We start from the raw sequence: 27,144 nt of genomic DNA on the forward strand, positions 1-27,144 counted from the left end.
GGTGTAGCGAAGGTACAGTCAATTAGCATCTTTGTCTTTTATTAGTGTAGATATGTCAAAAATGGTAAGAGAAGTTTAGGATATAACTTTGCATGGGATATAAAACTTTTAAAAATTGACTGAAAATTTGAATGTAACAAATTTCATTTATGTCATCTATATACCAGTATATAAAAGATTAAGTGTCTGTCCTTCCCTCTGATCAGTAGCTATGACGAGCAATGACCACCAGCGGGCAGATGCTCAACGCAGGTGCTGCCATGATGCGTACTAGCCATTTAAAAACAAACGGCACCACAGATCTGGCACCGACAAAACAACATTTGGCTTCCCTAAGTGGGACACAGACCCTGCCACCACCCCGGAGCGACATCCCACCAAATTGCAGCCAACGCTACCAAGACCTCATGGCACAAAATGTGGCCCACAGCCCAGCCTGGACACTGTCGCTGTGGGCACCGGGTAATGACGCCACATAGCAACACCCAGCTTCCTCTCCCTAGCGATTAGCCTCCTTGAAGTTTCTTCAGCCCAGAAACCTGACTTGCTTTATAGTCAGGTGCAAACATTTTATAGTTCAACCAAATGTTTATGAAGCATTTTCACGTGCCTCATCTCATTTGATCCTCACAGAAGTCTTGGAGTAGGTAGATAGGAGACTCAGTGGAATCCTATTTTCTTTTCATTAGCAAGACAACGGCAATTTAGAAAGTTTAGAAACTTGATCCGACTGAAAAGAAGAAATGGTGGAACTTGAAAATGACTTCAGGTTTTCTCACGGTGCAGAATATAGTCAAACACTGCTACAGTTAAATATTTTACCCTTTCTTCTCCCTCCACGATCTACAATAATATTATGCTTCATGTTGATATTTACCTCTGTGTTGCTGACAATTACCTGAAAGTGAAGTTGGGGTGCTTCACTGGGCTGAAAAATGTTTAGCTAAATCAGAAAGCAGGTCGAATTAAGCAAGTTTATCTATATACATAAAAGGCTAAGTTGACTCACACATGTGTGATACATATAAAAGCTCTCACTGGAGCCAATTACACGCGCATGTTTCCATCTGTCATTGTCTATCGTGAATTTGGTTGACATTTCTATTATAGAAAAGGGCGAATAGAGATATTAAAATATTTCTTCTAATTAATTTCCTTAGTATATGTGTATTTGTTAATCATCACCTGAGGATATTTTTCCATTGAATTTTAGAAAGAGAGCGGAAGGGAGGGGACTAGACAGGGAGAGAGAAACATTGCATGCTCTCTGCAACTGAGGTACATACCCTTGACCGGAATTGAAACTGGGACCCTTCACTCCAGGATCTGATGCTCTAGTCACTGAGCAAAACTGGCTAGGGCCATTTACACCTCATATTGATAAAGCAATAAGTTCTTTTTTTGTTGTTGCTAGTTTAATAGTGTAAAATGAATCATTTATTATTTTTAATATGTGTGTGTGAATTGTATTTTCATTTTCTTTACCCCTTGTTTAATAAGGTCTTATTGTTGGTCAAATATATTTGGATAAGTTCTTTAGCTATTAACTGTTCACCATGTTATAGTTATTTTAGGAATGTTTAATTGGTCAGAATCAGTTTCAGTAGAGGTAAAAAGTAAAAAAAAACCCCAGAAATTGTGAGTTCCTCTTCGAAGATCTAAAGATCTTCAAGGACCTTTGAGGATTTAAAAATAATTATTTATATTTTTCATCTTTAATTGAAAGAAAGGTACCATTACATCTTTCCAGTCTATTTCAGAACAAATAATTATAAAAAAACAGTGTAAGTTAATGAAATGTGGTGTCTAAAATTTGTTGGATTTTCTTTTTAATCCTCACCTGAGGATATGTGTTTTTTAAAAAATATATTTTTATTTATTTCAGAGAGGAAGAGAGGAGAGAAACATCAATAATGAGAATCACTGATAGGCTGCCTCCTGTACACCCCCAACTGGGGATTGAGCCTGCAACCTGGGCATGTGCCCTTGACTGGAATCAAACCCCGGACTCTTCAGTTCACAGGCCAATGCGCTATCCACTGAGCAAAACTAGCTAGGGCAAGGATATGTTTTTTATTCATTTTAGAGAGAGGGAAGGGGGAGAGAGAGAGAGAGAGAGAGAGAGAGAGAGAGAGAGAGAGAGAGAGAAGAGGAAGAGAGAAAGAAATATCAATAGGTGGCCTCCTGTAGGGGTCCTAATTGAGGATCAAACCCAAACCTAGGTATGTGTCCTAATTGAATCGAACCCGCAACATTTTGGTATATGGGACGAAGCTCCAACCAACTGAGCTACCTGGCCAGTGCTAAAATTTTTTGGATTTTATAAAAGGTACTTACCTGCTATTTTTCTTACCTCTATTCAAAGTGACTTTTGAAAGGCCAAAATCAGTTAATTTAATATGACCTTCATTAGAAATAAGCATATTGTCTGGTTTCAAATCCCTGCACATACAGAAAATAAATAGGATATGATTAAAAGAGAGCTAGTATTGATGTTAGAGTTTTCTTGAGGGGAAGAAAAGTTACAGAAGTCTCAAACCCTATTTATTTCCTTTAATATAAGGCACTCATTGGTGACTTTGAAACTACAGAAAAGTCTAAAAAGCAAACAACCTTTTATATATATGAATCTATAACAAAGAAAACTAATTTAATGGTTATCTTTTGCATCATTCACTAGATAGTTCATAAATGAAATCAATGTCATTAGATAAAATAAATCTCAAGCTAGGTCAAAATCCTATTTACTTCTTTCAAGGAGGTTAATAACAAGCTTTCATAGAGCAGAACCACTAAACCTGAATTTCTTTGCCCACCGTAAATCAGCTGGGATTATAAAATATGGTAATTTTGTATGGTGGTAAAGGATTGGAAAAAAAACAATTCAATATTTATTATAATAAAGTGGTACACTCATGATCAAAGCAACATATTATTAAAAACACAAGGACACAAAGAGAGAACTGATGGAACCCGTTAATTTCACATGTCAATAATAGACTTTAGATAACCTGGATATATGGGCAAATGATTATGCAAATATTTAAAACATAATTTGATTATTTGTGTTTTTAAGTAATAGTCTACAGAAAAGTCAGTTTTTACCTGTGAATGATTCCGTGTCTATGAAGGTAATCTAGAGCCAGTGCCACTTCAGAAATATATTTCACAGCCATCATTTCATCAAAATAACCATATATATGTAGGAGAGATTTCACATCTCCACCAATAAGATATTCCATTAGCTATCAGAAAGGAACATAAATGTTGGAAAATAAAACCAATATGACTACATTAAAATTTATATTATTTGAGCATCACAGTTACATAGTTTTAGTATGGTTCTCTATGAAGAACCATAGTTTAGTATGGTGCCACTCAGTCTGCATTAATACCAGGTTTGGTCATGTTACCATATACTGTGGGGCCTTGACTTACGAGTGTCCTGACTAACGAGTTTTTTGAGATACCAGCTGTCTCTCGGCTGATTTTTTGCATTGAGTTGATAGAGTAATTTGAGTTAACGAGCTCCTTAACGAGCTCGGTCTCTGAACGAATTAAACTAGTAAGTCAAGGCCCCACTATAGTTGTTGTTTTTTCAATATATATATTTTTTATTGATTTCAGAGAGGAAGGAAGAGGGAGAGATAGAAACATCAATGATGAGAGTGAATCATTGATCGGCTGCCTCCTGCATACAGTCAACTGGGGATTAAGCCTGCAACCTGGGTATGTGTCCTTGACCAGAATCGAACCAGGGACCCTTCAGTCCGCAGGCTGACGCTTTATCCACTGAGCCAAAATGGCTAGGGCTACCATATAGTTGGTTTTTTTTTTGAATTTTTGAATCAATAAAGTCTTAGAATTAACAAAATACAATAACAAAGGATCATAACTGGTTAGCAAATGGTCTCCTCCCTTTTCCCTTGCCCTTGTACTTATTCCAACCTTAGTAATCTATCCATGTGTCTGTATATATCCCACCTCCATGATGACATTGATGCTTGGCCTTCCACTCTCCTCATCCCCCATAAAACTGCCTTCTGACTACTCTTAATTATATACATTTATATTATTCCTTAATTATTTCCTGTGTGTTACACTAGTCTCCCTTCTTCATTGTAAATTCCTTAGGAATCTTATTTGCAACTTTTGTACATTTGTACAAAAAGTTTCGTTGATTCAGTCAATATTCTGGTGAGCAAGGTAACCATATAGTTTCTAAAATAGTTTGCCAAATTCACTTTTTCCCTCTCCGCATATATGACTATAAAATAAATAATATTTATGCGAACCTTTAAGATAATCATGTTTCAAAATAACAATTATTAATGTTATTAACACACATAAAAGCAGGTAATTTTGTTCAGGTAAAAGAGTTTAATTGAAAAAACTATATGGCAGCATTAGCAAATATTAATGCATAATTTTAAATCTTTGCTAAATAATCAAGAATAAGTTGAAGATATCATGAACTATCACTACTAAAGTCTTCATCATGTATCTGCTAACAAGCGTGTTCTCAGCCCGGTTGGCCTGACTCAGTGGTTGAGCATCGACCTATGAACCAGGAGGTCACAGTTTGATTCCTGATAAGGGCACATGCCTGGGTTGCAGGCTACAATCCCAGTGTGGGACGTGTAGGAGGCAGCCTATCAATGAGTCTCTCATCATTGATGTTTCTATCTCTTTCTCCCTCTCTCTCTTCCTCTCTGAAATCAATAAAAATATATATTTTTTAAAAAGGATGTTCTCACTTAACTATGGCATAATATAATTCTGAGAACTTAACACTAATATAATGCAATTATCTAACACATTGTCCATATTCACATTTCTCTGATTTCAATATTGTCCCTGAGAGCATTTCTGCCCATCCCTCATGCCTAAGCCAGAATCAGGAATGGGATTTAGTTGTCATGTCTTTTTTAGTATTCTTTAATCTGAAACAGTTATTAGCTTTTTAGGGGGGATAGTGGGAAGCAGTCTTTTATGACACGTGATTATTTTTTCATGATTCAATTCAAGTTATGCATTTTGGGCAGGAATACTACATTAGCAATGTTGAGTCCTTTTCCGTGACTCCCACCAGGTGAGACACTCAACTAACATCAGTGTGTTCTTTTACTGGTGATGATATCTTTGATGACTTAAAGTTGTGACTTCCAGATTTCTTCACTGAAGAAGTACTTTTCCCCCTTTGCAATTAATAATTAATCTGGGGGAGATACTTTGAAGCTACATAAATAACCTGTTTCTCAACAAACTTTCATTCAGTGATTTTAGCATTATGCAACTACAGATCATTTCATTATTGCTGTGTGTGGTTGCAAAGTTCTATTATTTCTTTTATACATACTGGTTATTATTCCAAAATTTTCTATAGTTTTAAGCTATAAAATACTGCCTACTTAAGAACTTCATAAAACAAGGTCATTTCTTTCCTCCTTAGGTTAGTAGTTTCCCTGGTACATAGAAGTTAATCAATATTTATTGATGAAATCAATCATTAAAAACAGTTATTAAGCACAGAATCTGTGCCATATGCCCTACTAGTACTGGAAATATATTCTCATCAACAGTGATTACCAATCCTTTTCATCTTTGTTAATCTAAGAAAGAAAAGATAGACCAGTTTAAATGTTTATTTTCAGGGAGATGTAGTATCTTTACATATTATTTTTGGTGTTTTATATTTCTTCTATGAACTACTTCTATTCTTTGCCCACTTTCTACTGGGGTACTTATCCTTTTTTTATTGCTTTGTAAAATCTCTTTATTAAAAAAATATTTTTTATTGATTTCAGAGTGGAAGGGAGAGGGAGAGAGAGATAGAAACATCAATGATGAGAGAGAATCATTAATCGGCTGACCCCTGCATGCCCCCCACTGGGGATAGAGCCTGCAACCTGGGCATATGCTCTGATTGGGAATTGAACCATGACCTCCTGGTTCATAGGTTGATGCTCAACCACTGAGGTATACCGGCTTGGCAAATCTCTTTACATAGTAGTAAAATTAGCCTGTTTTTCTTCTGGACAATAACTATTTTATCCAAACATGTCATTTGACCATGCATATGGTATTTTGTGTCACATGTTTTTAAAATTTAAGCAAGTTTTATGTTGTACTACGTAAATTTTGTGCCATTCTATGATTATAAAAATACTGATATAAATTTTCTTCTAGAACTTTTATGGATTCCTGCTTTTCAGTAGAAATCTTTGATATAAAAGGGTAACATATGCACCTAGATCTACATCATACCCTCACAGAGTATTATTTCAAGTGACATCAAAACTCAGAACTTGAAAGTATAACAAAAGGACAAAAAGAACTTCAAAGAAATCCAAAATCAAATCCAATTGTTTTATTACTGTTAGCAAAACAATATTGGTATTGTTATTCTCAAAATATTTTAGCTATACATCTATTGTATGTTACAGCAAGTAATTATGTTAATGTTACTAGGATCTCAGATTCGCAGGGTAAAAAAATACAAAAATTTTCTCCCAATCATTTTATAATTTATATATTTTTCAAGATGTTAAGTAAAAACTCTATAACCTTCCATTGAGCTGAAAATACCAGTATAAATTCATGTTATAATTTTGTCTTTCTATAAAGATGTATTTCCTGGTCCATCCACTGAAAAGGCCTAAAAGGAATGATAGCCTAGTGGCAATGAAATTTAATAATCACTATCACCTAGATTGTGGTCTAAGACAGTATAAAAAGATAATTAACCAAAGGGGTCCCCATTCACTTAAGATGGGACAATTGAAACATGACTACAGTGGATACAACCTATGTGTTATAAATCTATACAGTTCCATGAATTTATAAAGATACTTAACAAAAACTAAAAGGAAAACTATAAACATCTGGAAGTAGCTCTTCTGAAAGTTGGTGATGAAAGGAAAAGAATCAAGTACTTATTCTGCTTCCCTCATAAAAGCTGTATTTCAGAGTAATAATTTGGATGACAAGGGAAAGTTCTTTATAGAAAAATTCTAGCTAATCAGAACTAAAACAATAATAGAAATGTAAAAATCATCATCTTCAAGCTTTAATAAGATAATATATCCAGGCAATGAATTCAAGGATGACAAAAACCATTATATGAAAGGCTAATCAAGTTCATTACATTAATCTTTTGATTTTTTTTGCATATGTTTAAATGTTTCCATAATATATGTTTTCATCTTTTTGTTCCTGTTCCTAGCACAGCACCTGGCATGTAGTACTGAGAGATGCTCTTTGTCACGCTGATGAGTCAGCATGAAAGGGTTGTTCCACAATCAGAGACATTTTTTCAGTAAATAACTTGATAGAGAACCCAATTGTTGGAGATGGGAGAAGTTAGAGAATTGATGTTTCACTGTAAGTGCAAGAGCTGGAATTTAAACTGAGGTACTCGGAGCTCGAAGACTTTAGTCTTAAGTCACTGGGCTCAGTGATTGCTGATTGAAGACAAAAAAGTAAAATTGTTTACTCACCAAGTAGACATTGCTTGCTGACTGCAGTGAATAGTACAAGTGGACAATGAAAGGGCTTTTGCTTAGGGCCAGTGCATCCCTCTCAGCTTGTACCTGATCAGTCATATTTTTGTTGATCATGTCTGCTTTTTTGACAACCTACAGTAGACAACATGACAAAAGACATTCATTTTTAATTACAAATTGTTCTCAGGGTTGAAATTACCACCAAGAAACAACCAGAGGGAGAAAACGCCTAGATGTCATTTGGACCTTGGATTGCCACCAGGAAACTGCCAGAAAAACAGCTAATGTGGAAAAAAAACAAAAGCAGAATTTTTCCAACAGAGAATTGCTAATGTTGATATCTAGTGTCAAAAGTATCACATCCCTTTTAAGAAGGAAAAAGAGTAAGCAAATGGTCTTTGACTGACTTGCCTCAGACCATATCCTGGAACCCTGGGGCGGAGAAGGTGCCACTTTCATTCCTGTTTCTTGGAAGTGTTGACGGACACATAGTGATAGAGAATGACAAGCAGGAAGAGCGACATGCCCAGCATGTTGGCGAACAAGTAATCACCCTGACCTGCTGCACTGGGCTCCGACAGGGCCTGTGCACTAGCTCAAGGTAGGAGGTCTGCTCTTCTTATAACAAAATCCAAAGGTAGTTGGGCAAAAAGTAAAACCATTTCCCCTAAGAAAAGGAACATGACAGGGATGCCCACTCTCACCACACCTGTTTGACATAGTACTAGAAGTATTAGCCATTGCAATTAGACAAGAAGAAGAAATAAAAGGCATCCAAATTGGAAAAGAAGAAGTAAAACTGTCATTATTCACAGATGACATGATACTGTACATAAAAAACCCTAAAGACTCCATCAAAAATTATTACACTTAATAAATGAATTTGGCAATGTAGCAGGATACAAAATTAACGCCAAGAAATCTATGGCATTTCTATACACCAATAGTGAACTTACAGAAAGAGAGCCTAAAAAAGCAATCCCATTAACCATCACACCAAAAAAATTAAGCTACCTAGGAATAAACTTAACTAAGGAGGTAAAAGACCTCTACTCAGAAAACTATAGGACATTAAAAAAAGAGATAGAGGAAGACATAAACAGATGGAAGAACATACCATATTCATGGATTGGTAGAATCAACATCATTAAAATGTCCATACTGCCCAAAGCAATCTATAAATTCAACGCACTCCCCATTAAAATACCAATGGCATATTTCACAGACTAGAGCGAACTCTCCAAAAATTCATGTGGAATAAAAAAAGACCCCGAATAGCTGCAGCAATCCTGAGAAAGGAGAACAAAGTAGGTGGAATCTCAATACCAGATATCAAGCTGTATTACAAAGCCACTGTTCTCAAAACTGCCTGGTACTGGCACAAGAACAGACATATTTTTCAATGGAATAGAATAGAGAACCCAAAAATCGACCCGAATCAATATGCTCAATTAATATTTGACAAAGGAGGCAAGAACATACAATGGAGTCAAGACAGTCTCTTCAGTAAATGGTGCTGGGAAAATTGGACAGATACATGCAAAAAAAATGAAACTAGACCACCAACATACGCCATACACAAAAATAAACTCAAAATGGATAAAGGACTTAAATGTTAGACGGGAAACCATAAAAATACTAGAGGAATCCAAAGGCAACAAAATCTCAGACATATGCCGAAGCAATTTCTTCACCGATACAGTTCATAGGGCATTGGAAACTAAAGAAAAAATAAACAAATGGGACTACATCAAAATAAAAAGCTTCTGCACAGCAAAAGAAACCATCAACAAAACAACAAGAAAGCCCACTGCATGGGAGAACATATTTGCCAATGTTATCACTGATAAGGGTTTAATCTCCAACATTTATAGGGAACTCATACAACTCAACAAAAGGAAGATAAACAATCCAATCAAAATTGGGCAAAGGACCTAAATAGACACTTTTCAAAAGAGGACATTCAGAAAGCCAAGAGACATATGAAAACATGCTCAAAGTCACTAATGATCCGAGAGATGCAAATCAAAATGACAATGAGGTACCATCTCACACCTGTCAGACTGGCTATCATCAACAAATCAACAAACAACAAGTGCTGGAGAGGATGTGGAGAAAAAGGAACACTCGTGCACTGCTGGTGGGAATACAGACTGGTGCAGCCACTATGGAAGACAGTATGGAGTTTCCTCAAAAAACTAAAAATGGAACTCCCATTTGACCCAGTAATCCCACTTCTAGGACTATATCCCAAGAAACCAGAAACAGCAATCAGAAAGGATATATGCACCCCTATGTTCATAGCAGTACAATTTACCATAGCTAAGATCTGGAAACAGCCTAAGTGCCCATCAGCAGATGAATGGATTAGAAATCTGTGGTACATCTACACAATGGAATACTATGCTGCTGTAAAAAAGAAGGAACTCTTACCATTTGCAACAGCATGGATGGGACTGGAGAACATTATGCTAAGTGAAATAAGCCAGTCAATGAAAGAAAAATACCACATGATCTCACTTATCCTATCTAATAATAGACAAACATGGTAATTGACCATACCTTCGCTACGCCTCCCATTGGTTAATCAGTGTGATATACAAATTAACCGCCAACAAAATGGCAGCTAATTTGCATACTGCAGGCAGATCCCACTCTGCCACCCCGTCTGGGGCTGGTGGCAGCGCGATCCCCAGCCGCCGGCCGCCCTGGCCAGGGAACCGAGCCTGCTGTGTGCGGGGTGGGGTGGGCAGCAGCGCAATCGCGAGCCGCCGGCCTGCCCCAGCGCAGGATCCGGGCTTGCCGTGTGTGGAGTGGGCAGCAGCACTATCTGAGCAGCCACCCCACCCAGTGCGGGATCCAGGCCTGCCATCTGTGACCGGGGGAGACGGGGCAGACACTGCAGGGTTGGGCGTGCCATCTGACACCAGGGGAGCGGGCCTAAGCCAGCAGGTGGTTATCTCCCGAGGGATCCCAGACTATGAGAGGGCACAGATTGGGCTGAGGGATCCCCCACCCCTGCCAGTGCACAAATTTTTGTGCACCCTGCTTCTAGTTTATGGATAATTAAGACCATTATAAACTGATGAATAAAAATAGATACAGAGGCAGAGCAGCATCGAACAGACTGTCAAACTACAGTGGGAAGGTCGGGGAGGATGGGGAGGTGGGGTAAGAGATCAACCGAAGGACTTGTATGCATGCATATAAGCATAACCAATGGACACAAGACACTGGGGGGTAGGGGAGGCCAGGGGAAGGTCAAGGGAGGAAAAACAAAAAGGAGACATATGTAATACTCTTTGTAATACTTTAAGCAATAAAACAAAATTTTAAAAAAAAGGTAGTAATATTCCTAATAGCTCCCAGATAACCAGAACCTAGGCACAGAGAAAGAGTAACTTATTACAGGGTGTCCCCCGCAAAAAAATGTATACACACTTTAACAGCTAAGAGCTCAATTTTGAAAATGAAATGTATCTTCATAAACACTGCCTTTATAATTATTCAAAAATGTGTGTATATTTTTCTTGGGGGGGGACACACTGTATATATTTTTCACTTTCTGATTCTTTGATGGATGGAAATAGAATCAGAAAGAGAAAGAATGTAGGAAGTTTGCCTAGAAAATAAAATCTTAATACATGGTTAGAACTACTGAAACTTAGTCTCAAATGCTGCCTTACAAAAAAGACACACCAAACACTACTTTTTTCAAGTCTCAAGGTAACCAGTAGAGAGACAAAACTATAATCTACATTAAATGCAGAGCCCTAACTAAATAGTAACATTGAGATCAAATTTCAGGACTATCGCAAGGAAAAGAAGATGAGGTATTTAATAAAATCATGAGTACACTGTCAATTCCAACCTTAGATCCTTACCATAAGAAAACTATGGAAAACTGACAAAGCTAGTTTGTAACCTATCATTCCATTAGAATGGAAATTCCATGAATGCAGGTTTGTTTTGATCACCACTGTAGCCCAGATCTTACAAATGAAGAGATGCTCAATAAATACTGAAAAATGAATTTGTTTCATTGGTTTTCATTTCAACAATGGATAATGACTGTTTAGAAAGTACAGTAGAAGGAAAAGCAAAGCATCTTGGGAACATAGGAAGCAAGGAAGAGTTCATTTTAATGGGATGGATCTAAAAGGGCAGGGAAGGTATGAAGGGGAGGCTAAGATAAACCTTAATACATAAACAACATAGGTGGCGAAGAGCAGAGAAGGGTAGAAGAAGAGCACTTAAGGAGGGACCAGAATAAAGATAAGCTCAGAAGGAAGACAAAATGCAAAATTCAGGGACTAGTCAATTGTCTGGAGTGGCTAGAACACAGGATGTGTGGAAGATACAGGTGGAAGTTTAGAGTCAGAATGAAGCAGAAATGTTTTTTCTTTTCTTTCTTCTTTCTTTCTTTCTTTCTTTCTTTCTTTCTTTCTTTCTTTCAAATGAATGCTTTTCTAAGGAATGCAGACTTTAGCTTGTGTGCCACGGACTAAGGAATGGATGAAAAAAAAAAAGTTTTTCAAGTTAGGGAGCTATTCTAGTAGACTAGTATGGAAATGAAGGCCTGTTGAAACTCAAAAATATCATTTCAAGTGAACAGAAACCAAAGACCGTATATTGTATGATTCTACTTATATGCAATGTCTAGAAAAGACAAACCTATAAGATAGAAAGTAGGTTGTCGGTTACCTGGGAGGAGGGTAGAAGGGGGAGGCACTGCAGATGGGCCGCAGAGAGCTTTTTGGGGTGATAGAAATGTTCTAAAATTTCACTGTGGTGATGGTTACCCAATCTTTAATTTACTTAAAAGCCAAACTCTACTTTAAGAAGGAAGGAATAAAGAAAGAGAATGAATTAAAGGAGGAAGACAAAATGAAGGGCAGACTTGGGAATTGGAATGGAAGGGGTAATAAGAATGTTAGACAAAATTGACAAGATTTCTTGAGAAGATAGGCTACACAGTTGAAATAGAGGAAAGTTAAATGACACAAGGTTATGACAGGGATAATGGTGGTGGTTGGTATTAAATGGAGAGGGAATACAGGAGGTTCAGACAGAATTCAGGCAGTTAGTGGAGAGGAGTGGTCAAAGTTAGGCCAGTAGAACAGGGAGATGCCTGCTAGACATTTATATAGCAATGTCCAATAGAAAGTTGAAACTTTCTCCTGCTGGTCAGATGGCTCTCCCCTTCCCTTTATCATGGACACTGACTGCTGAAATGTGAGTCATCTGAAACTATGAGACTGGATAAGCAAGAATGAGCAGAACAACTTCAAACACATTGAAAGCTCTTGAATGCTTTTGGAATGCTACATACCGCTGCAAGGATAAAAGGCTGATTTAGGACATATTTCAGTTTAGTCTTTAAATAAAAATACATTCTAGACTTAAAATGGAAGGTTTGATGGTAAAAAAAATGAGGTTGTTTAATGAGATCTTCTCGCTATATAGCAGGTCAGACATTAATCTATGTCGAACGGATAGAATTAAGACATAATTTGGAAAATAACTTTCACATTTAAAGTTTCAAACTTAATCCCTGTAAAGGCCAAATCAATATAAAGCAGTGGTTCTCAACCTTCCTAATGCTGCGACCCTTTAATACAGTTCCTCATGTTGTGGTGACCCCCCAACCATAACATTATTTTCGTTGCTATTTCATAACTGTAATTTTGCTACTGTTATGAATCATAATGTAAATATCTGATATGCAGGATGTATTTTCATTGTTACAAGTTGAACATAATTAAAGCATAGTGATCAATCACAAAAGCAATATGTAATTATATATGTGTTTTCCGATGGTCTTAGGCGACCCCTGTGAAAAGGTCGTTCGACCCCCAAAGGGGTCTCGACCCACAGGTTGAGAACCGCTGGTATAAAGGATTCAGAAGTTCTGGTGTCTCCTAAGCAATCGCGGCGTGAAGAGAAGGGTGGGGCAGAGTTGAGACAACCAACTTGCCCTGGGCTGATGTCACCCTGCTGAGAAGTCAGCCCACCGCGGTCCGAGCAGGCGTCAGCAAACCGGGCCACCCAATCTAGTTGCTGCAGCGGCCCCGGGGCCTGCCTCATCCAGGGGGCAGAAATAAGAGCTTCTTACCTTGACTGCATACAACTTGCCGCCTTTCTGTCCCAGATACACCTTCCCAAAGGCGCCCCGGCTAATGGGCTTCACTATGGTGAACTCCTCGATGGAGGGAGGTCTTGGCACCGAGATCCTATCCACGCATTTCCCTGTGGCTGCGCCTCTCCCGCTCTCCTTCTCGCTCCCCGCGGTGGACTCCATTGCGGGCCAGCCCAGACTGAAGCCTGCAGCCGCGCCAGAGCCCCGGTCCCAGCCGCCGCTCCCGCCAACTGGGTTCAAAGTAAGGCCCCGCCCACGCCGCCGCAGCCGTGACGTCACGACGACGCCGCGCTCGCCTAGTCCAGCCCCGCGCAGCCCCATCTCAGTCATTTCCCCTTTGTAGACGCCGCAGGATCCAATGGGCGTGAGGGCGGGGACGCTGGGAATTTCTCCAACCAACCACACGCGACTCCAGGGCAGTGGCCACTGCCCAATTTATTTGTAATAAGAGGGGGTGGGGAGGCGGTGCTGCAAACACGAGAAGGGACAGCGGGTCCCTGAAGCGGAACCGCGGGGTTTGAAGAGTTAACTCTCGACCTTCAGAGGAGGCTGTTGGGATCCCGACTTCCTGCATTTAAAAAAAAAACTCCTTCGCGACCTTCCCCCGCTCCCCCTGCTCCCCCCTGAAATGTAAACCGGTTGGGTTTGTTCTGGAAAATGGTAGCTAGTGAAATCGTAGACGTCGAGAAACTGGAAGAGCAGGAATCGGGTGGTATAATCTGACATTTTAACCGGATGTAACGTGCCTGATTGAAACAGATTAGGATCATGAGTCAGAATTTTCTACTTGTTGTGAAGACATAAAAAAAACTTGTAACAAAAGACCTTACAGCTCATTCTGTTCCAGTCGGGACACAATGCATTGCATAAGGAAGCTGCAGAAAGGTTTAACGGGATGCATGCCGGTCCCTCAGAAACAGGAAAATACAGCCAAGGAAGCTTTCGCGGTTAGCCAATGTACTATTCCGCATGATCATCAACTGCTTTCGGGGGCCAGCAGCACCCGCAGAGACGCCACTGGGAGGCCGAGGGCTGCCCTGCCCCGGAAGTACTGTTGCGTTAGAGCTTTGCTTCCGGGGCAGAAGATCGGTGCCGCAGCTGTAGGGAGGGGAGGCCATTTTCCGTTCTTTGGGAGAGTGTGGGTAAGGGGAGGGAGAAAAAGGGCTGCGCCCCTTCCTTGCGTGGACAGACGGGCAGTTTCAGCCGGCGGCTGAGGTCGCTGAGGGCCCGAAGGCGATGTTTTCCCTGTCGAGCACGGTGCAGCCCCAGGTGAGTCCCGGCATCCAGCCCGTCCCCCAGTCCCCCTCCGCCCGCGTCTGTTTGCCATTTGCTTTTCTTGGAAGCAGTTTCTCCTACCTAAGGGATCGTTGGAGGGAATCGATTAGACCAACATGAGTTCTGGGGGCGAGAATGGATCCGGGGCACCGCTCAGAGTCAAGGGCTGACGGTGAAGCAGGGCCGTGACATAAGCGTGATGGGGATCTTGGCTTGTCGAGTTGACTGCGTGGAATTTTTGTTGGGGAATCCATCAGGCATTGTTTAGTGCCGGACATTCGGGCGTAGAGGTTGGGTGGGGGGACCTCCTTGCCATCGACGCCATAGGGGAGGACAGGAGTCCTCTTTGCCATCGATGTGAAGGAAGCAAGTAAATAGTTGCTTCCCATTTTCCTGCCTCCGATCCCCTATTCTCTTTCCCCTTAAATGGAATTGAACCGAAACGTGCTGTAATAATTTGGATGATCTGCCACGAAAGCTCTTTCTTTTTTATTGGACCAGAAATGTCAGATATTTTCAAGTTATTGACTGCCTGCAGTTAACGTTTTGATTCCGCTTCCTCCCCATCTTTTCTTAAAGCAAAAGATGGGGCAGAGAAAAATGATTCCAAGAGTTTTCAATTATCTCCTCGTAAGCACTAAACACTTGTCGCAAAGTTTTGTTCTGGGTTCATTTAAAAATCTCTTTTGATGGTAACATTTTCCCCTTGACTTGTTGGCCATGTATCTTCACATGTTTTTCACATGGTCTTTTCTCTGTGTCATATTGAAGGTTTTTTTTTTTTTCCTTCAGAGTTCTTAAAATTTTGCAAATGGGTTTTGAAAATATTCAGATGTTAAAGTATTTTTTTGAATGCTCTTTAGTTTCTTGGTTTAAACATAATTATGCCCTGTGTTGTGTCATCCAGTGAACTGAAAGGTTATGGTTTGGTTCCTGGTCAGGGCACATACCCGAGTTGCTGGTCGATCCCGCTTGGAGTGTGTACCACTATAATCACGTTTCTCTCTCACAGGGTGTTTCTCTCTCTCTCTCTCTCTCTCTCTCTCTCTCTCTCTCTCCCTTCTTCTCTCTCAGAAATCAATAAAAAATATTTAAAAAGACAGAAAAACATATAATTGTGTAGCTCAAACACCCTTGGGTTTTTTTGTTGTTTGTTTTGCTGGATAATAGAAAATAGAAGTGATTATTTACTGGGTGTCAATAATGTGCCAGGTAAAGAAAGCAAATGTGGAATCTTGATGCTGATGTGAAGTAGATGAGTAGAAGTCAGTCAAGTGAAGAATGAATGAAGGGAGCCCTGGCTGGTGCGGCTCAGTTGGTTGAGCATGCACCCAGAGGTGGTCTCAGGTTGGATTCCTGGTCAGGACACATGCCTGGGTTTCCCGCTTCATCTCCACTAGGGGGAGTACAGGAGGCAGCTGATAGGTGTTTCCCTCTGTCTAGCCCTCTCCCTTCCTCTCACTCTAAAATCAATAAAAACATATATGTATATATATGTTAAAAAAAAAGAATGAATGGTATCTCAGAAGGATGGAAGGACATCTGGAGGTCCCAGTATGGGAAAGAGCTTAGCAGCCGGAAGAAACAAAAATAAGAACACTGTGTCTGCTAGAGTGTGGTGATTAAGAGGCCCAATGACAGAAATGAGGTTGGGGAGAAGTCTTGGAACAGACCATATAGGGAGTTACAATAAGGGACTTTAGATTTCATTTGTGTTGAAAACCATTGAATGCTTTTAAGCAGGGAGTAACATGATCAGATTTACATTTTTTGTAGAACACTCTGGCATATTGTTCTTTGGCTGAGCCCTCACCTGCCCGCCCCCCCCCCCCCCCCATCCCCCAGCTGGCAGATGGGTACCATATTTGAGTCTCCATCAGTCTGGATAACACTATTTACCTAGCCCCACCCAACTTTCAGGCCCACCCACAACCCTTTGGTGCTTGGGCTGGCACTCTAACCATGGGAGTCACATCAGCCAGGGCTATTCCCCTAGTTTTAAAAGAACTTTCTGTTTCACTCTGGCTCTAAAAATAATACAGCTCATTGCCAAAAATGCTGAAAAGAAAAATATAAACAATGAAATCAAGATGACCTGTAAAATCTCCTATTCAAAGAGATCACTTTTTAAAATAAATTCTTCTATATTTTTTAAATCTCTACACAAGTATGTGTTGGCATAGTTAAGAACAGATTTACAGATAGTTTTACAGCCTGTTTCAATTAACATAATACATTTATTTTTGTATCAATAACTGAAATGAAAAGTCTTTACTTGGAACCTGTATTCAGACGGTCTGGGTTAGAATTCTTGCTCCTGTACTTACTAGCTGTGTGACTTTGAACATGCCACTGAACCTATCTAAATTCTTGCTGTTTTAATTAAATAGGAAGTGTAATAGTAACAAATTTATGGCTGTTAAATGAAGATTAAGTGATAATATAAGTAAAGCACATAGTACAAAACCTGGCATAGGCAGAACCTATTTAATTTATTTACTCAACAAATATTTATCTATCATCTACTTTGTGCGTTGTTGCTGCACTGAGCTGTGGTATTGAATAACATAAAAATAAAATATGTAAGTTATGAATAAAATAAAGAAAAAAATGTAATTTATGAAACATTTTATATTATATAAATAAAATAGAGAAAAATAAGGCAATATAAGGAAAAAAAATCCCTTGCCACATGGAATTTATATTTTAGTGTTGTATAATAAAGAATAAAGATTTCGTTTGTGTTCCCCATTTTTAGCAGAGTTTCTAAATCCCTTGGAATTCCTTTCTTTTATTCTTGAATTTTTACTTATTGATTTTAGAGAGAGAGAGATACATCGATTTTGTCATACCACTTATTTATGCATTCACTTGTTGATTCTTTTATGTGCCCTGTATGACCTGGGATTGAATCCGCAATCTTGGTGTATCTGGATGATGGTTAACCAACTGAGCTACCTAGCCAGGGCAAAAAAATCTTTTGAATTTTGTGAGCCATAGGAGTGTAATTATTTATAAGAAGTCCTTTTGGATCACTCCTGGATTTATGCTAATAAAGTGATATATGCTAATAAAGTGAATAAGGTGATTTCTGTCAATAAAGTGACTTCAGATTTTCTGAAGCCTCTTTAACCAATAAATAGCTTATGTACTAGATAGCATCAGGGCTGGGCTGGTCATCAGTAAGACCTAGTGATTAGAAAGTGGGAGCTCAAAACCATAGCCTCCTAGCCTCTGGTTTGGCCTGGAGTTTGAGCTCTGAATACTTTACAGTGACATTCAATGCAGAGATTCACAGTGCAGGAGAGTGGTACACTCAGGATCCGTAGATGAACTTTTGAGTTAAGAACTCAAGAGTGTATAAGGGCAGGCTATGTTACTAACTGACAAGAGGGAATAAATAATGTGCAGACCTTGAAGTGAGAACCTGCCAGGTGTGTTTCGGGAATAGCAAGGAGCCCAGTGGGGCTGGAGCAGAGAGAATGAAGGGGGGTGGGGGGAGCATAGTAGTGAATAAATTCAGAGAGGTAGTAAAGACCCAAGGAGGGCTGTGTGTATCATAGTATTTATGACTTTGGCTTTTATTTTAGTGAAAAGAGAAGCCATTGGAGGGTTTTGAACAGGAGTGATGGATCTGACTTTAGTTTTGCTAGAGCACACACAGGGAGAGCAGCAGTTAGGAGGTTATTATAAAAATCTACATATACGTGATGGTGACTTAGAACAGGAAGGTGTAGGGGAGAAGTTGAGAAGTATCAAATTTTGGATATATGCTTTGAAATATTTCATTTTGTGGTGGTACATTGCTAAATATCAACTTACATCATTTTCTAGGTTACAGTTCCTTTGAGTCATCTCATCAATGCCTTCCATTCTCCAAAAAGCACATCATCTTCTGTCAGTGCATCAGTTTCTCAAAACCAGCATCGAGATGTGATTCCTGAGCATGAGGCTCCCAGCAATGAGGTAATGGTTTTTACCTTGGTTGTGTGAGAAAGCATTTTGATTTAGTACATTGTAAACATGTTTGAAGCATTTTTCTATGTTTAGACATTTGTAAAGTGATTTTTGTCATCAGCTTAATCTTTAATCTCCTTTGTGATTAAAGATGTCTAATCATGGCTTTATTGTACAGTTAGAAAAGTTACTTTATTTCATTTTTATAAAATTTTATATGGAAATAAACTTGGTATTCACTTCTAGGTTACTACTTGTGTGATACTATGCAGATTTTCTGTTGTGTTGTTCCAGTAGTAGCAGTGCACCCATAGTTAACCGACCATATTTACCTGCCAAGTCTCACGGAGGATAGAATAGTGTAATTGAACAACTAAAATGTAGGTACCTGCAAGTGAAATGTATAAGCTATGAAACTGTACTTTCAGTATTTTAGAGAATTATAAAATCAGTGTTGCCTAGGATATAGGGAATTCCTACCCTGGGAACCCTTGGGTTTATGAAGCTCATTAATAAGAGAGGTGCTTATTATAGTTCAGAATACATTTTTTAAATAGAAAACATTATAATCTTTAGGTAAGTTTTAAAAGCCACTTTAACCAATAAATAGATTATGTACTTAGTTCTGATATCAGGGCCTATGGCAAAGGACAGTTGAGGAAGAGTTGAAGGAAGTTGTTAGGTCAGTCTTAAGATAAAATTTTAATTATTTGAAACTTTGTTTGCATCATCTTTATGTTTTCCTTTTATACTGTTTGCCCAATTCCTGTTGCCTCTTTCTGTAGGCATTCCATTGTTTTTCTACATCCTGACACCCTTCTTCCAAATTATAGGTCAAGAGAGCTTTCCTAAGGAAAATACTATGTGTTTTAGATATGCTACATGCAGTAAAATTATATTCATTTTAGAAATTTTGGAAAATATGTATATGGGAGAAATGAAATTCACCTATGAACCTATTATTCCTCAGATATAATGCATACATTTTGTGTTTATATTTCATGCCTCTTTTTTTTTTTTTTTGGTGCCCTTGACCAGAATCGAACCTGGGACCCTTGAGTCCATAGGCCTATGCTCTATCCACTTAGCCAAACCAGCTCTTTTTTTTCCCTTTTATCTGTATATATATAAAAGCCTAAGAAACCAAATGACCGGTCAACCGGTTGTTATGACACCCACTGACCACCAGGGGACAGATGCTCAATGCATAGGATCGGGCTCCCTCCTGTCTGGATCAGGCCTGCAGGGATTGGGCTCCTTCCTGTCCGGATTGGATCGAAACCAGCTATCCGACATCCCCCAAGAGGTCCCGGATTCCAAGAGGGTACAGGCCAGGCCGAGGGACCCTACTGGTGCACGAATCTGTGCACCAGGCCTCTAGCACTTTTATATTTTACTAGTGGCTCGGTGCACGGATTCGTTGCACATTGAAAGGAAATTGATTAGAAGGTGGCTGACAGGGCGGGACTGGCGAGGCGGGCTGGACATGCCCTGGCATCAACCTCCCGCAGTCCCTTCCTGGCTGGCTCGAAGGGTGCCCCAGAATGTGAGAGTTGCTATAGCTGGGCATCTCCTGCATTGAATGTCTGCCCTCTGGTGGTCATTGCACTTCATACTTACCGGCCAAGTTGGCGGGTCGCTTAGCCTTTTATAAATATAGATAATTGAATAACATTGCAGTGCTGATTTGGATTCTGCTTTCTTCATTTAATAGTCCGGATTTTGCTTTCTTCATTTAACACCTTTCATACCGCTCACGAGCTTTCTTGTGTTTCGCGCGTCATCTGTTAAGGACCGCTCACGAGTTTTCTCGTTTTTTTCACACGCCATCTGTTATGGACCTTAGCTGTCAACACACTGTCTTGTCCACATCGAATGAAGCGTTCTCATTGGTGGAAAGTGCAGGTCAATCTACGAAAAACTATATAATTGCACGAACCCATAAAGCATTGCAGTTACATTGTATTTTGGTCATTCGAATAGTCTTCATTTTCAAGTTCCTGGTGCTTTTAGAAAATGTTTTATGCAGTACCATACGTTAAAAAAGTACTAGGAACTTTAATTGTTTAATTGTTTTTGTAAATAAAAATGTTATAATTATTGAAAAACAACACCTAAAGTGCATTATGATCTGTAGTTATTATGATTTAAATAACGTGCAGTTTGCCCAAAAACGTGCGGTCCCTGGTGTATGTCTTAGAGATTTCTGTGTGGTACGAAAGGTGTTAATAGTCCTATGAACTTGTTATGTCATACATTTTCCAATTTTTTAATGTCTTCAAAGTCTTCATCGTATGATGTCCTGTTGTTGGATATTGTTTCTAAATTTTTGTTGCTATAAACAACACCATTTTACTATCCAGGTTGCTAAATCTTTGACTCATTAAGTGAAATTGCTAGGTCAGTAAGGAAGTACATTTTGGGGGGCTTTCATCCAGAAATCCTCTCAATCCTTATGCTCTCTACTGGTTTCTTCAAATGTCTTTTGTCTATGATTTATTTTTCCATCCTTCTAAGGGCTTAAATTAGGCTCATATAATTTTTTCTCTTGTTCCATCAGCCAGTTTATCATCTTTATTTTCTGTTTTCTTCCTGTAAAACAAAACTAATCATATTACCTACAGAATTAAATTCAAACAAAGCTTTTCACAGTTTGGCCATAGCCCACCTTTCTGTTCTATAGTCCTTTCATCACTAAACTTTTTACTACATTTCAGACATCCCAAGCCCTTTGATGACTATTTGTTTGCCCCCTTCTCCAAGTTTTCCTTCCCCATCGTTTTTCAAATTAGGTGTTACCTCAGTGAAGCCTCCTCTGACTTTAGAAAATTAGTTGCTCTGTGTTCTGTGTTCTCTCACCACTTTTTCTTAAAAATAGATTTTATTGATTTTTTATAGAGAAGAAGGGAGAGGGATAGAGAGTTAGAAACATCGATGAGAGAGAAACATCAATCAGCTGCCTCCCGCACACCCGCTACTGGGGATGTGCCCGCAACCAAGGCACATGCCATTGACCAGAATCGAACCCGGGACCCTTCAGTCGCAGGCTGACACTCTATCCACTGAGCCAAACCAGTTAGGGCTCTCTCACCATTTTTAGAAGTCATCTCTTTAGTGGCAGTTAACATGTTGCATGAAAATTGCCATGTTTATATGTACTCTGTTTCTCTTATGTTTCTAAGACCTGATGACACTCTGAGTAAGGGGAATAATTTTCTGTCTTCATTAAGAATCTTTGTTTGCCTTTTGAAGTCTATGCATTATAAATAGACTTTTGGGCTTCCCATTTTACAAGATAACTTTTGAAAAGTAGCTCTTGCTCTAGCTAGTTTGGCTCAGTGGATAGAGTGTTGGCCTGTGGACTGAAGGGTCCTGGGTTCAATTCCCGTCAAGGGCACATGCCCGGATTTTGGGCTCAGTCCCCAGTAGGGGGCATGCAGGAGGCAGCCAGTCAATGATTCTCTCTCATCATTGATGTTTCTCTCTCTCTTTCCCTCTCTCTTCCTCTCTGAAATCAATAAAAATATGTTTGAAAAAAAGCTGTTGAATACTGTAGTCTTTTGTTTCCGTTATGATAATGTACTTTATATTGTACTAGAGTCCCGGTGCACAAAATTTGTGCATGGGGGTAGGGGGGTTCTCTCAGCCCAGCCTGCACCCTCTCTAATCCGGGACCCCTGCCTGCCTGATCACCCCTAACTGCTCTCCCCTGCTGGCCTGATCCCCATAACTGCTCTCCCCTCCTGGCTGGATTCTCCTAACTGCTCTCCCCTGACGGCCTGATCCCACTAACTGCTCTCCCCTACCACCTCTGCCTCGGCCCCTGCCACTGTGGCTTTGTTCAGAAAGAGATAGTTTTTAACAGTTTAAAAGACACTTTGAAATATTTTTGCTCGCACCTTCTCTCCAGCAGGCTGTCCCCAGCGGCAGAGGTGCCTGGAGGTCAGCAGCCTTGGGCTGTGAGGCTGGGTCTGCACTAGCAGGGAGGGACTGTATACGAGCCTCCAGGCAGCAGCTGGGGTGGCAGCTGAGATCCTCAGGTGCTGCTGATTTCTCCATGTTGTGAAAGGGATTGGATGTTGTAACTGGCTCTTCAGAAAGCCCCGCTTTGCTGAAACTTTAGGGAGGTCTTTTTGACCTCTGTCTCCTTTCATAGCCACTTCTGAAGGTACCTGACACAAGTGGTGAGACAGGTCCTATAGAAGGGATTGTTGAAAACATATAACCTCTGTGAAGAAAGTGTCCCTTTTTCCCTTTTGCAAAAGAGACATTCTCAAAATGCCAAGACCCTTAATTAACCCTCAAGAATATTTTTTCCATTGATTAATTTTTTTTAGAGAGAGTGGAAAAGGGAAGGAGTGGGAGTGAGAGAGAAAAACATTGATGTGAAAGAGAGACATCAGTTAGTTTCTTTCCACACTCACTGATAGACCTGGGAAGGGATTGAACCTGCAACCCAGGTATATGCCCTCGACTGGGAATTTAGATCCTCCAGTGTGCAGGCTGACACTCTAACCACTGAACTACACAGGCCGGGGCTGAAGAACATTTTGTCTCCTGACATGTTAGTCATCCCCTTGGAGACTTTTGCCACACTATTCACATTGGCAGAGGGCCAGCATGACGTCTTTGGAGACATTTTCTTACTTCAAGGAACCTGTGACCTTTTTACCTGGAAACCCAGAGGAATTATACCAGAATGAGTTCCCTGGGCATAATGAGTCCTTCTGGGCCAGCAGAACCAGAAATGCCCTCCCCTGTGCTCTAAAATGCCATCTCCCTCTTAACCATGGTGGGTCACAAGCACTCATGTTGTCCTTATTGTCACTAGTGACATTTGATTCCAAACAGGAGACCTTTGGGCCAACAAAGCTGCCCAGGCTTAACTGTGAGACTGTCATGGAGGAAAAGGCTCAGGAGAAAAGCAGTCTGTTGGAGAATGGGACAGTCCACCAGGGAGATGTCTCATGTGGTTCCAGTGGGTCCGCGTGGCAGTGCAGTTAGGGTAGGGAGAGCTACTCCTCTAACCTTTCAGAACAGTGCCCGTGCCAAGGACATGTTTGACCATTCCACCCTTGTGCAAGCTTGGCAAGGAAAAGACTGAACCAGAGGAGTCCCCCTCTGATCTGGCAAGTTTCTGCCTCTCCGTGAAGCTTGATCTTGGGCCCTTATTTCTGGATGAGGTGCTGAATGTTAGGGATAAAAATAAGTAATGAATTTTCAGCAATTCCTTTGAGGTAAAAGTCCCCCCCACACATACACCAAAACAAAAACAAAAACAAAAAAAATCCACAACAAAAACCAACAACCGCAAAACATATACTACAAAACAATGAACCACAGTAAAAGAGGTGAAAGAGAAGAGCTTCACCGGCTCTATTTGTGGTGGTTTTCTAAAATAATGTTCTTAGAAAGTTTTGTGTGTGTTTTTTAAATCTCTTATGCCCTCTTTGTAGAAACAGTTTTAAAAATCAAACCAAACAAAAACCCAGAAAAAAACTTGTCCTAGGAAAAAGAGGGAGTCAGAAGCCATTTTCAGCAGGCATGGATGATGTTCAGCTCACGCTTTGTTTGTAGACTTAAGAAATCTGGCTGGGCCAAGATGGGCACTGCCTATGAAGGGCTGCACAAGTCACACTGAGAAATTTTATACTCCTCATTTTCTGAGCAAGAGGAAATAAACATTTAACACCTAAGCCTTTTTCTAGATTCTTTTCTATGTAATATTCTTCAGATTCACCATATCAGATTCTTGGTTGTTAAGACTTTTTTCTAAGGCATTTTTAAAGTTAAAATATATTTCATGTTCCTTTGACTATTTTTACAGTCTGCATTTTATAGATACTACATCAAATGCTATTTGACTTGTTTTTATTGTAGTCCATTGTAAGCTGTATATGTGTATATTTAGAAAAGTGTATTCCTATTTGGCTTTGTTTTATTTTTTCTTCATCTGTTAAACTTTTCACAGCAACCAACAATGGATTGTAAAGTATAAAGACACATGTTACTAATAATGCTTCTGCAGAGGCTATGGGCTGTACCATGTAAAATGTACTTTGGAAATATAAGTATTTTAGCATAGTACATACTTGCATTACATACCACATAATAAAGAGTAAATGTGAAAATGAAAAAAAATTGCGTCATGATGCCTTTATCTTACTATGTGTGGGATAAGATAGGTAGATGAACACAGCATGATCTCTTCCTTTGACCTGTACTATCTCATGAAATAGGCAGGACATATTTCATAGTCATTTTATTAACAAGGAAATGGATTCTAAGAATATGAATGACTTCTTACAAAGCTAATAACTGATAAACTCCTGGACATCAATCTAAAGCTATATTATAAAAAGTTGTCATTTGTTCTGTTTCTTTTTTCTCTCTTACTTGATGTTCTAACTGTCTGGGGCTTATAATTGTTGTCTTTAGTGTCTCAGTCATCTCACATGGGCAAAAAAAATAAGTCCTATTTATTTGTTACGTTAGAACTATTTTAGATAGGTATATTGCATAGTTTTCACATATTTTTTACTTTGTTTAGTTTTCCTCATTAGAAGATAGATATGGTTAACTACAGAACCTGTCAGTTCAAAGAAGGATCTTAGCAATAAGGCCAGAGGAGTGAGATATCCTGTGGTAGCAGAGCATACACTTTATTTATCAAACTAGAGGTCCGGTGCACTGATTCATACATTGGTGGGGCCCCTCAGCCTGGCCTGTGCCCTCTTGCAATCCAGGACCCCTCGGGGGATGTGGGATAGCCAGTTTTGGCCCAGTCCCCACAGGCCCAATCCAGACAAGAGGGTGCCCGATCTTGTGTGTTGAGCATCTGTCCCCTGGTGGTCAGTGCGCATCATAGCGACTGGTTGTTTGGTCGACTGGTTGCTTAGGCTTTTATATATATAGAATATAGATGGGCTTTTGTTTATGGGCATTAGAGATTGGAGGGTGCTTTAAAGCTCTGAAGACTAGTGATGATACCATTGAGAAGATAATTTTTTTCAACTTCTGTCAAAACTCACATGCCTGACCTTAAGAAAACAAGAACTATGAAAATATTTTCACCAATTTATATATTAGAAAGAAAAAGGAAACCAGTATATTTGTTAGATTTTTAAAAACCCATATTGCTTCAACTGATGAGTACTCTATAAATTAAATATCTTGATAGCATTAATGTTTACTTCGTTGACTTAATGTTTTACAGCCTGTGCTTAACTTAAGGGACCTTGGATTATCTGAATTAAAAATTGGACAGATTGATCAATTGGTAGACAGTCTACTTCCTGGAATTTGTAAAGGCAAAAACATTTCTTCCCATTGGCATACATCTCATGTCTCTGCACAGTCCTTCTTTGAAAATAAATATGGTAAGTTAATATATTTTTTGTTTTAATTAATTTTAATACTATTAATAATTATAGTAGTGATTATCACAATCACTGTGTACCAGATTCTTTGCTACTTGTTTAATTCCTTTCTTCCTTCCTCCCTTCTTTCCTTTCTTTTTCTTTTCCTTCTCAACTTTTTATATTGGAATTATTTTATTTTGTTATTTTTTAATATATTTTTATTGATTTCAGAGAGGAAAGGAGAGTTTGAGAGAGATAGAAACATCAGTGATGAGAGAGAATTATTGATCGACTGCCACCTGCATGCCCCGCACTGGAGATCAAGCTTTAAACCTGAGCATGTGCCCTGACCAGGAATCGAACCTCAATGCTCAATCCAGCTGGGCTATTTTATATTATTTTTAAAAGATATTTTTATTGATTTTAGAGAGAGTGAGAGAGAAACATTGATGTGAGAGTGAAACATTGATTGGCTACCTCCTGCACGCCCTGGCCGCCCCCCCCTCCCCCCCCTTCCATCAGGGATCAAGCCCACAACCCGGGCTTGTGCCCTGACCAGGAATCAAATCAGTGACTTTTTGGTATACAGGATGACATCCAATCAACTGAGCCACACTGGCTAGGGCTATATTGGAATAATTTTAGATTTACAGAGAAGTTGTAAAGGTAGTACAAAGTTCTATACTACAGACTTCTATTATTATAGACTTAATTAGATTTTTACCAAATAAAAGTTTAATTTTTCAAATCACTAGTTTTTCCACTAGGATTCATTTTCTGTTCCAGGATCTAATACATTATACTACATATATTGCATTCCATGTAACATACTACTAATCTCAGAATATATTGAAGAAACTGTCACAGTCCCTTTTTTTTATAGACTGTCTACATATTTTCTTGAGTC

The 27,144-nt window shown here is 39.4% G+C and overlaps 2 protein-coding genes and 1 pseudogene across 8 annotated transcripts in view; 2 read left to right on the forward strand and 1 right to left on the reverse strand.

Moving 5' to 3' along the window:
- Positions 1 to 13,856, reverse strand: part of MASTL (microtubule associated serine/threonine kinase like) — a 35,263-nt gene extending 21,407 nt beyond the window's left edge. For 2 of the 6 annotated variants that reach the window (XM_036344753.1, XM_036344735.1), the window contains exons 1-4: positions 13,621 to 13,856; positions 7,500 to 7,637; positions 3,106 to 3,245; positions 2,354 to 2,442 (exon numbers count right to left, since the gene is read on the reverse strand). In XM_036344753.1, the coding sequence (XP_036200646.1) occupies positions 2,354 to 2,442; positions 3,106 to 3,245; positions 7,500 to 7,637; positions 13,621 to 13,806 (553 nt within the window). In that variant the 5' untranslated portion in view covers positions 13,807 to 13,856. The remainder of the gene's footprint in view (positions 1 to 2,353; positions 2,443 to 3,105; positions 3,246 to 7,499; positions 7,638 to 13,620) is intronic. The other 4 variants (XM_036344725.1, XM_036344745.1, XM_036344762.1 and 1 more) reach the window with 4 other exon arrangements.
- Positions 13,857 to 14,745: 889 nt separating this feature from the next.
- The window catches only part of YME1L1 (YME1 like 1 ATPase), a 58,630-nt gene continuing 46,231 nt past the window's right edge, over positions 14,746 to 27,144 (forward strand). Inside the window, exons 1-3 of one of the 2 annotated variants that reach the window (XM_036344801.1) lie at positions 14,746 to 14,913; positions 18,754 to 18,885; positions 26,093 to 26,255. In XM_036344801.1, coding sequence (XP_036200694.1) covers positions 14,881 to 14,913; positions 18,754 to 18,885; positions 26,093 to 26,255 — 328 coding nt within the window. In that variant the 5' untranslated portion in view covers positions 14,746 to 14,880. The remainder of the gene's footprint in view (positions 14,914 to 18,753; positions 18,886 to 26,092; positions 26,256 to 27,144) is intronic. The other variant, XM_036344809.1, reaches the window with a different exon arrangement.
- On the forward strand, positions 19,028 to 25,644 carry LOC118667952 (annotated as a pseudogene).

The sequence above is a fragment of the Myotis myotis genome, unplaced genomic scaffold (genome assembly GCF_014108235.1).
Source record: "Myotis myotis isolate mMyoMyo1 unplaced genomic scaffold, mMyoMyo1.p scaffold_m19_p_1, whole genome shotgun sequence".
Taxonomy (NCBI): Eukaryota; Metazoa; Chordata; class Mammalia; order Chiroptera; family Vespertilionidae; genus Myotis; species Myotis myotis.